This window comes from Excalfactoria chinensis, chromosome 2 (assembly GCF_039878825.1).
Source record: "Excalfactoria chinensis isolate bCotChi1 chromosome 2, bCotChi1.hap2, whole genome shotgun sequence".
NCBI lineage: Eukaryota > Metazoa > Chordata > Aves > Galliformes > Phasianidae > Excalfactoria > Excalfactoria chinensis.
The window spans coordinates 117,777,458-117,788,806 of NC_092826.1; the positions used below are offsets into that span (position 1 = coordinate 117,777,458).

General features: G+C 46.2%; 1 protein-coding gene across 1 annotated transcript; it reads right to left on the minus strand.

The window, feature by feature from the left end:
* Positions 1–5,322: 5,322 nt before the first annotated feature.
* On the minus strand, positions 5,323–10,220 carry CCK (cholecystokinin). Its single transcript, XM_072328774.1, has 3 exons — positions 10,036–10,220; positions 8,841–9,098; positions 5,323–5,700 (listed from the first exon to the last, which is right to left on the minus strand). Exons 2-3 carry the CDS (start codon positions 9,094–9,096, stop codon positions 5,564–5,566), a joined length of 393 nt encoding a protein of 130 aa, XP_072184875.1. The 5' UTR covers positions 9,097–9,098; positions 10,036–10,220; the 3' UTR covers positions 5,323–5,563.
* Between the last annotated feature and the right edge of the window lie 1,129 nt (positions 10,221–11,349).

The window sequence follows — 11,349 nt, forward strand, 5'->3', positions numbered from 1 at the left end:
CAACAACAATGAATACAAAAAAAAAAAACAACAAAAAAACAACAACAACAACAACAAAAAAACTTCCTAATGCCAAACCTGTAACTTCAGTTAAGAAACTAAAGACATCACCCACTATTGTGGCCAGACAGTCCTAATCTGACTCGCAGAATTCTTGCCTGTTTCTCCCAAACCTCTGCTGGGTGCTTGTAGAGGGAATTGAAAGGAATGGGAGCAGACTGGAGGGAGCTTGTTTCTACAGCTGAGCAGAGCCCCGGTGTTCTTTTTGAAACAGGTGGGGGGAAAGGAGCCCGTGGGGCTGTTAGCATCTGCTTTCTTCTCCTGGCAGTTCCGGTGCCATCTAAACCAAGCTCCCTGCTTGTTGCCACCGTAATCACACTTCATGTCATTGCCGTGAATTGAATTTGTACCAGACTGTTACTAAATTATTAGCACTGTTAATTTCTTGTATAAATGAAGCTCTTTTAGTCTTTGTGATGAGAGATAGGTGATTTTTTTGTTTTGTTTTTGTTTTTTGAATGAAATAGATATTGCAGTAGTGCTATGGACACTAAGGATATTTTTTTGAGAAAGAAAAAACACATCGGTCAGTTACTGCATGTGTTTGGAGACTTATATTTATTCTATGAACTAAAAATGTTTTAGTAAAATGTCATCAGCTCTCTTTGCTGTTGTATGTGTGCACTTATTGCAAGTAAATTTAAGTACCTTTTTATTTGAATGTATCTTAAAACAGTAGATAGAATAACAGTTGATTCTGGAGGATCACGAACTCAATGGACCATTTTATATACCCAGAGGAAGAGAGCAATACCGTTTGAGAACTTAAATTGTAGACACTAATCATGCAACTGGGAAGCATTATTCAGCCTTTAAATAAGCAGTCAGAGCTGTCGGCCCACCAGATAAAGGAATTGTACCACATCAGAAAGATGAAATTTAAATTTTCTTCACTAATATCAATAAAATAACAAAAAAATAATAATTGCATTGTTGTGCATTATTCAGCTCTTTGCTGTTCTCTTATAGCGATAAATATTCTACCTTCTTCTCCTGCTTTCATCTCACAGTCAAAGCAAAAGGAAGAGGCCATCACTATTTGGTTTTTAAGTTCCTCATTATAGAAATGGCTGAAAAGTTCTGAGACTGGGAGACTGCCAGAACTGATAAAGATCAGGTCAAAACAAAAGCCAGTGAACTAAGTGCTTTTTGTTTCTATTAGAATTCCAAGAAAGCGCAACTAGACATTATGTGGCTTGTGCATATTAACTGGGAGAAGGATGTGAAATCTTCTACTTAAGATGATGGAAAAAAAACCCACAGTGCTGGGTGGGGCTCTGGGCAGCCTGGTCTGGCGGTTGGTGACCCTGCACAAAGCATGGGGGTTGAAACCAGATGATCATTGTGGTCCTTTTCAACCCAGGTCATTCTGTGATGTGTGCAGTGATGGGTAAGGAGGACTTGGTCAGGTTCTGCTGTTAGCTGTGGCGCTGTCCTTGGTACTGAGAGAGAAGCGGCTCACTGAGCTAACTGCCAGGTGATGAGAAAGGAAGGGCTGCCTTGAGGTTGCATAGCTGCTTTCAAATGATTGATCAGAGCTCTTGCAGCATCCCCATCCGCACACAGCTCTCACTTTGCCTCCCTGCCTGATCCCCTTTCACATCCCTCTCAGGCACTGTTGCTTCTTGTGGGGCTGTGCAGGTGCTGTGGCTCCCTGGTGACAGCTGTGGCTCTTGCTGAGCCCTGTATCTCTATATAGCACAGAGAAGCATGTTTTGGGGGGCTACTGCCTTTTCTACATCTTGTCTCCCTCCAAAATTTATAGCTTTTATTTATTCATTTTTTCCCTAACTCGTGTCTACTGGCACAAATGACAGTTTCTGCAGTGACCTAAATCTCTGACTTTGGAAAGAACAAATACACGGGGTTGGCTGCTTGTGTCGTATCATTATTTCCTGACTTTTTACCTGGATACAGGACAGTTCTGCTTCGTGGATTTGTCCCCCAGTGGCTGCAGTGGATTTTGCAGGGTATGGGGCATGCAGAACACCACCCAGTTTCTGCTTCTGTAAACAGTGCTGGTAATGGGAAGGTTTCCTGGTTTCTCACCTCAGGACACCAAATTATGCCAAGGGGTAATGAAGACTGCATGAACCACCTGGAAGCTCAGCCCATCTATTTAATGTGCTTAGGTAATTTCAAAGCAGAACAGAACTACAGCATAAGCTAAGACTCCGAAAGCCAAATGGCTGAAGAATTGCTGCCTCTGCCCAACAGTTCCTTCTCTTTGCAATATTCAAATATCTCAGGAACTTCACTAGATACATCTTCGCTACACCACAGCTGAAAACATGATTGTCTACTTTGGGATGCTGGCTGGGAGGTAAGAGGAGGCTGTTTGCTGAGAACTGATGGAGACAGGGCTGTGGGCATGAATGGTGTTCTCTGGGGAACGTGAGTGATATTTCAGCCTTGTAGGGTTCATTTCTCCTTTCTTTTGCATGTTTCCAAAGCACTGGATACATAACACAGTGATGCACAGATTGAATGCTAGACCTCAGCTTCCTCAGTGCTTTTGTTATCAGCTCCCCACATTGTATCCAAAAATCCAGCACTGCAGTGAGCTGTAAGCTGCACCCTGCTGGTACAGGCAGGACATGATGGCTACAGCTGCATTTGTGCTGAGGGCTTACCTCTGCCCAGCTGTGTGTGCTCTGACATCTCACTGCCCTGCTCAGCCCTCTGGTTCCTCTCAACAAGACAAATGAGTGCACTCAGCAGCAAGAAAATAAGAGAAGAGCTGAAAGTTACCTGAGCTGTAACACAGGCAGTGAGCTTTTATGTGAGGATGGCGCACATTGAGGAAATTAACAATGTTTGTATTTAAAATATAGAGATTTTTGACCCACTAGTCTAAGCTTCAAGCTATGCTTCTGAATTCAACTGCTGCTCCATTGACACAAGCATTTAGGAAAGATTAAAGCTCTAACAAGCCAACAGCCAGATTTTTGCTCTTCAAGAGGAATGTAATGAACTCAGGGGATACAAAAATCAAAGAGGAAGAGAAGCCTTTCACCACTTTGCTAGCTAGTTGCATTTCTCCTGGCCTGTGAATTCCTGCATGGACAGGGAGAAGGAGTGTCTGTTTTTGGCTCAGGGCTGGAGCTGGGCCCTGCAGTGCTCCCCTTGCTGCAGTAAGGATGGAGGATGGGGGCTGCTGAACCTCACTTTGGCTGCCCCTTTCATCCAGCTTCTTTTCACCCCTGAGCAGGCAGGGCCCCAGGCTCTCCCCTGTTCATTTACATGGAGCTTGCAGTGAGCTGCTCTGCTCACAGCTACTTGCCTGGCACCTGTTTGGAAACGTAATTGATAAAGCTCCAGGAGAACCAATTAAATCAATCCCTGGAGAAGCCAAACTGACTTTAAATGCAAAAAGTTATTGGTTTGCTATTTAGCCAGTATTCATTTAGCTTCTATGCAAAGAGTGCTTTCCTTTGGATGTTATGTCTCAGTGCTCAGTGTGGGACCCCCCATTCACCTGCACTGAGTGTCTGAAGCCCTCAGCTGAGAGACAGGAAAAAGAAAGGAAATGACCACTCCAGCAAGGACCCAAAAACAGAAATACCACTGAGCACTCACAGGGGGATCCTAAGGATCTGGGCTAGGGCAGCACATTGAGGTCGAGGAGAGGAGGTGCAGCATTTTAGGAAGACTTTATGTCATTACCTCCTGTATGTCATTAGCCTCCATTTGGATGCCAGGTGAGTCACCACAGGTCCCTTTATTCCCCATGACTGTCCTACACCCTGATGCAGCATAACCATTCAAGCAGGACGGTGACTGAAAAATGAGATGGGGTTTCTCTGAAGCTGCCCAGCACCGAGGCAATGTGCTTCCTTACAGGCATCATGCTGCTGGTTGGCTGGTAAGAAAAATAGAACACTGCTCTCCTAACTGCTTACACAACCAAACTTGCAGTGGTCTAAGAGCAGGATGAGAGGCAATGTTGCTAATGCTTTGGCAGGGGGGGAAGCAGTGTTTTACACACAGAATTTGCTCACCTGCTGGGGATGCAAAAGGTGGTGTCTTTTGAAATGGAGAGGAATGGCATGAAATGTCTTTATTCCTCCATTCGGAGGAATTCCTATTGCCTGTAGGAAATGAGACAGAAAAAAAAGGGAGGAGGTGGGGTTTGTTTGTTTCCGAACGAGAGCATTCTCAGCAATAACATTAAATCCATACTTGCTCCCCACCCCTGGCACCTGGCAATATGACGGTCCTCAATGTGCAGGGACAGAAATGTTTCGAAATGTTGTTTGAATGTTCCTGTCAATAAGTTGAAAGACGGTAAGTTACTTTTAAAGAAACGATCCTTTGGGAAATGCTTTGTTCTATGTGTTTAATTTAGATTAATTTCTATTTTCCTCAGTTAAAAAAATATAAATAGAATTAATATCTTGCTTGGGGTAAAAGTGGCAGAACAGACTGTTTTCCACAGGCAGTGATGAAGACAGGGAGAGGATGCAGCTATTGAGACTCGAAGTATTTGGAGAAGAGCTGAGAAAAGCCAGATGAAGAAGCCTGCAAGGGGCTGTCTGGAAGGAGTATGAGAGAAGGAAAAATGTGTGTGAGAAAGCAGTTTTGTGCTTTCAAGATGAGATCCACAGAAAGGGGAGAATTCTCTGCTACCACTTGTTGAAGCGTCTCTTACACTGCAGGTCTTTGCAGTGCTGTCTGCTCCCTCAGCTTCTGCAAAGAGCAGCTCCTCAAAATGTGATTGCTTCTGCTGTGCTCAGTGCCTCTCACCAGCATCCCTTTCTAACAGTCTGTGATCTGATGGCTCCTGTACCTTGCCCCCTCTGTACAGCTGTCTGTGCCCCTCCCTGAATGAAGGCCTAGCTCACCACACAGCAGGGAATGTTCTCTTTATTCCATGATTCGCAGCCATCAGAACATTCACATTTAGTCCCCAACATAAAATAAATGTGCCAAGGAGGAGAAACACGTTGGTGTCATTCCTCTTTTCCTTCTCCCTTTAGCCCTGGTGGGTACGGACTACAACCACTCAATCCTGCACAGCTGGGGTCAGTGTGAGGATAGCAGGCCTTTTCTGGCAGTACTGTGCTGCTATTTTGGTATTCAGACAAATTCTCCTTAGAGTGTTCACAGCTATTGTGAGTATCACAATATCCCTAAACAGTGGCTCATTTGTCTGAGTACATCACACCTGGAATATAATATTCATTGCAGAATGAAGGTGTTCTCTTGCCTCTCTGTGTAGTGAGATACCCAGTGACACGTGGCGAGGAGGACGAGAAGGGGTAAGTGAAATCATTTTAATATAATATCGGTGTATGAGAAACCACAAAAGAAAGCTTTTTTTTTTTTTTTTTCCTGGAAAATTCTGCATGTGTATATATTGCATTGTCTTACAGACAAATTTACATCAAATACATGATATGTTTTAAAACACTGATTCGAAAGAGGACAACAGATTAATTTTTCTCTTTCTGTACAGACATGGGAGTGTGATTTCTTTCCTGTTGCAATCGTTTGCTGTTCTTTAGGAGGAGTACTCGTATTCTTCAGCACTGCGGCGGCCAAAATCCATCCAGCCCATGTAGTCTCTGTCATTTATCCTGTGCGTGGGATCAATGCTCTGTACCCTGTTTCCTAGGACAGAGAACCTCCCAGTGGAACCTACAGGAAAAGAGCATGTGAGAGGAGAAAGTAAGCAGACACATTTTCATCCATCTCCGATCAGTTTGTATTTGTTAGCAGATGCCTGCACGATGCAGCTGAAACTGCTTGACTTTATAAAGACCACGTAAATCAATCCACTGTCGTCTAACTGAGGAAAACATCTTAGAAACATTGTGGGATTGTCCTGAAAATGTCTTCAATGTTTTTAAATGTAAAATATACAGATTGATTTCTCTCTTCTTTGTCTCCTGGGAAGGAAGAGCCACAGATGCACACGTGGGAGCTCCTACAGTGCAGACTAAGTAACAAAAGGGGTAGAATTAAGAATAATGGTTTTGTAAAAAGTGGGAATAGCCCCCAAATTCATGAAGTTGTGTTTGGAATTCACAGCTAGAGATGTCTATTACTGCAATCGCACAGGGCTTCTCACTACGTCAGCAGCATTTCCACTGCTTTTCTAAATTTTCATAGTGCTTTTCACTGTGGGATGGGATGCTGATCTTTGACCTTGCTTCAGCCTCTCACCCATCCCTGTTTAGGGCATCAAGGAGATCTAAATTATTTGCAGGGAGAATTATTTTGATAATGATAGTAAGTTTGATATCACCACATTATGTAACTACCATTACAGGGGAAGGTAAATTATTTCTCCCTCTGCTCTGCGAAGAAAGCCAAAATGGATACATGCCAGTAATTAGACTAAGCCTGAGCCTTGAGTGAGGAAGAGGGACAAGTCTGACACAGTAACAGTTAATGAGGAGTGAGGCTTGAAGAATGCTTGAACGGAGCAAAAGGAAAAGGAGACCAAACCTCACAAATCCAAATCTACACAGGCCGTTAGTTTTAGAGGAACCCTTGGTGACAGTGTAATGATTTGTAACAACCGTGACTCATTTAAAAACAAAACCAATGGCATTATTTTGTTAATGGCTGTAAAAAGATACAGAGGTAAAAGTACCATAGAGCGAAACCAAACGTGCTTTAGGTATTTTAAATAAGGTAGTAGAAAAGAAAACAACAACAACAAAGCCCCACAAAACAAAAAACGATGATGAACTGTGAAAATATGTTTGTCCACCATTAAACTCTCAATACAGTTAAACCTCTGCAATTCACATACGTAGCTCAAAGTACAAAATTATGTTGATGAGAATGGTTTTCTGGTACCAGAGCTAGGACAGTGCAAAACCATCACTTGGATCTTGCAGCCTGCAGTCACCTGAGGGCTGTAAGCACTCCCCTGGTGCTATTCTGGTCTGGCCTAGCAAGGGCTCCTTAGAGGGTAGCAAATTGCTTGTGTCACTGACTTGTCAGCCACGTTTCTCAATGACATGGTGCCAGATTTATGCTGAAAGCCTGTAGATGAAGTTAATGAAAGCTAGGGGTTACAACTAGCCTAAGAAATTCCCTAGGAACACCTTAATTACTTTCCCTTAAATAACTAGAGATGTCCCTATGGATACTTCAGCATCAACATACACTGAACAGCTTCAGAACTGCAGCAGTCTGGCTACAAGGCTGCCGTCTAGCCCTACCCTCCTGGGAGAATTTAACTCTCACTGTCCAAAATAAGCCTTCCCATTAACCACAACAGCAAAGGCCATCACTGCTGACTGCTAGTGCTAGCAAATGCCCAGCCTCCCCGTCCTCTCAGATGGAATTTTCTAGTGTGCGTTCAGACAAGCTAAAATAGCAGATGTAAATGTCCTGCAGAGATTTCTGAAGCGCTGCCCTGAACTTTCATGTTAAATAAGATATATATATATAATATATAGATATATATCTATATATATCTATATCTATATATAGATATAGATATAGATATCTATATATATCTATATCTATATCTATATCTATTATATATAGATATATATATATATATAAATGGAAAAGCAGTTGATTGGCATTGATATAAATTAATACTGCTTTGTTGTACTGACTCTCTTCTGTACCAGCAAGTACATCTACACACTGGTACTCAGCTAGCTCAGTCATGCTACAAGAATTCCATCATCCTCTCAAGAGTCATTTTGTAGGGTTAAAAATACATACTTATGAACGTGTAGGCAGGCAATTCTCCTTCATAACAGTGCTTACCAAAAGTACATCCTAAGTCTAAACCCTTTTCCTCACCTCACCTGGTTAAGCTATTTGGAAACATCAGGTAGGTAATGGAAGGGAATGTTGTAGCTACACAGGAGAAAGGAAAGGAAGACCTTGTAGACTTTTGCCTGCCTTGTAGACTCTTCCAGCAAGATTCCTTAATGTAATGCTGTGAGGAGAAGTCCCTCCAAATACATCAGAAGTGTTTTTCTGTTGTTTCTGATTCGACCCTCCTCTGTGTACAGGGGTGAATGTGTGCGGCAGCATGTGTAAAGCATAAAATGCAGGTGGCATCTCTTTATTGCAACCACCACCAAAAATAAAGCTGGGACGCTGCCTAGCACAGAGCTCAGCAGTGAGGCTACGGAGAGAGGAGTAAATGTTGAGCACTGTGATTGTATGGAAAGACAGGAGAAGAGAAGGCTCTCAATTTTCAAGCGAATTTCATCCTAAACAAACTTCAGGGCTGGGAGTCAATTAATTTGTCACTCCCTGTATGCCCAAGTATATTCTATTGCAATCTCTTTCCCTGCAGTACAAGGGATAAATGAGAGAAGCCACTGCAAGCAAACAACATCTGCAGAACCCCAAAAGCTATAATGTGTTTTTTTCTTGAGGTTTGCAGTCACATTCCTCCCTTGGTGGCCAGAGCAATTACATTGCCCATGGTGTAACTCAATTCAAATAGGTAACAAGTGTTTCCTCAAGCAATGAATAAATCACACGATAACGGAGAAGCCTTGTGATTCCAGTACTCTACTGGAGCTTCAAGATCCCATTACTGAATGCTGGGAAGGTTCTAATTAATTGCAAGATTCTGTCCCAAGGCAACTGCTATGTAACGATAGGTTTGGGGGTGTTTTTTTTTTTCCCTTCAGTTTTACAGTAAGTGGGAAAGGAAATGGTCTCTACTTCGGGAATAGCCAGGCAAAATCTATTTCCTATCTCCTATAGGAATGCAGGAGTTAATGCTAGATGATGGCAGGGATAGTATGTGGAAACGCCGTGCCACAGGGGCGGCAGACGAGCAGTACCTTTCCGGGCTTGCTGCAGGTACTTGGCCAGCAGCGCACCGATAGCCGCCCTCTGCTCGAAGCTGCCATCCAGCCGCGGTGCGGGTTTCAGCGGCCCCGCCGAGGAGGGTGCACGGGAATGCCGGTGGGGTTCTGTCAGGCTCTGCTGGAGCTCAGCAGCCAGCGGGCTGCCATCGTGTGAGCCCGCGGGTTGCTGGCCGAGGGAGCTCACCGACAGCGCAGCGAGGAGCACGCAGATGCAGATACCGCCGTACATCGCTGGGGAGAGAAAAGGCACGTCAGGGGGTCGGAACGACCAGATGGAGCAAACTAAGCATCACCCCCCAGCCCCGTCTTCTTCGGAGGCTCTGAGTTCTGAGGAAACTTTGTTCTTTTAATGCAGATTAATGCTGCGGGATCTGTATTCATCTAGAAGGTACGTGTGACTATTAACTATCTGTTGGGAAGAGGAGGTAACACCACAGCGAACTGGTTTTATCCCTCCTCGAGTATGTGCTATGCCTCTCCCTTACGCGGTTCTTTTCTGTTTTGGAAGCTGCATTCCAGTAATAACTAAAGGAAACCTACGCAGCTCTGCAAAAACTCGCAGGATCCGGGCAGCCACGTGCTTTGCTGCTGTACCGCAATCTGCTGCTATCACAAATACCCAATTCTGACACGTCCAGCAAAGAGCGTTTACTCCCCCACCCCTCCTTGGTCTGGAATTCAGCACTGAAGAAGCTGTCTCGTACAAGAGAAGAAGGAACTCAGTTGGGCTTCCCCAAAAATCTCACACCACCCCATCACCTGATTTAAGAGCCTGAGCAATGATGTGCACCAGGACTGTGCCCTTCTTCGTGTAAACCACAATTCAAGCAAAACGATTTTTTTGCCACCTCCATAAAGAAACAACGATCGGATGAAACAACCCAGAGGGAAGCAGCACAGTTTGAGCACAGCATCTGAAATAGCACTACTGGAAACGGGGCTAAGAGGAAAAGCGACGCACCCGGCGCTGAACGGCAGGAGGGCAACTTCCCGTCATAAAGACGCGTGCATTATCCCGCGTATGCGAAACCCAGCACCGAGTATCACCTTTTCACTTCGGAAGAGGGGAAAACGAAGTTCGTCCGCTCGCTCGCAACGCACAGAAGCGAAGGGCGGCTTCTGTTCCCCCCCACGGCTGCTCCCGCACCGCCCAGGTGCCGCTCCCTACCTTTCTCCTTCCCTTCCTTCCCCGAGGCCGGAGTGAAGAGGACCACGGAAAGCCGCCGTGCGCCCAAGCGGGATGCTGGGGGCTGCTCCGCCGCGGTCCCTTAAATAGCGGCGGCGGTGTTTGCACAGCTTTGACGCAGCGGGTCCACGGCCGGGCCCCGCCTCGGGGGGAGCGGGGCTCCCTCTTTCCCTCCCGCCCCGCCTTCCTGCTGTATGCGAAGTTCGGACGGGGAGGGCGGCGCGCAGTCGGGCTTGCTTATAAGACTCCCCTGCTCTCCCGGGAGCCGCGTGTGCCGGGCTGGCGCTGCGGGGTCCGCGGGGAGAAAGGGCTCCCGCGGAGGGAACGGCCCTTCCGACCCACTTCGTCACCCCTGCGCGGTGTGCCGCCCGGCTGTGCTCCCTGCCCGTGCCCACTGCCCCGTCCCTGCCCGACGCCAGTCCCGGCTCGAGGGGGCTCCGCTGCTCTTCGAGCGGCGGTCGGCAGAGGGCGGCGGGGTTCCGCCTGGGGCCGCCCAGCACTGCTCCGCAGACCCGAGTATCCCACGGCCCCTTAAGGCGGCCCGACGGCTCCCGAGCTGAGTGATGGGGCGCAGGGAGTGCTGGAAGAGAGAGGGATGGAGCTGTGCAAGCGTTCTCGCCACGTTTCAGCCTCTAACCAGGGGCTCGGTCACTGAAAAGGAGGGCAGAACTGAGCAGCACGGCTGCTTGTCGTCACAGAATCACAGGTATCGGAAGATGCCTCTGGAGGTCGTTTAGTCCGACCCCCTGCTACAGCAGTCCCTCTGTGGTAGGCTGTGTAGGGGAGTGTCCAGGCAGGTCCTGAATATCTCTAGAGGAGAAGCTACACCCTCTCTGGGCAACCTGTTCAGTGCTCTGTCAGCTGCGCAGTAAAGATGTTCTTCCTCATGTCCTTGTGGGATTTCTGTGTTCCAGTTTGTGCCCATTGCTCCTTGTTCTGTTGCTTCATACCACTGAAAAAAAAGTCTGGCTTTATCCACTGACTCCAGCCCATCAGGTATTTATGAGTATTGATAAGATCCCCTCTCAGCCTTCTTTCCTCCATGCTGAACAACCCCTGGTTCCTCAGCCTTTCCTCATAAGGGTGATGCTCCAGACCCACAATCATCTCTGTGGCCCTCATCTCCCACATGAGATGGTATTGGGTGATGTTTCCATCCCGAGGCAGTTAGGAAAAAAAAGGGCGAATCCCAAATCTCCTTTGAGAGCAGGAAATTAAGTTGAAAGCACATTTCCCTGGGAAGGAACAACACTGAAACTGCTCCAGCAGTATCCATCCAAGAACCAGTTTAATGGC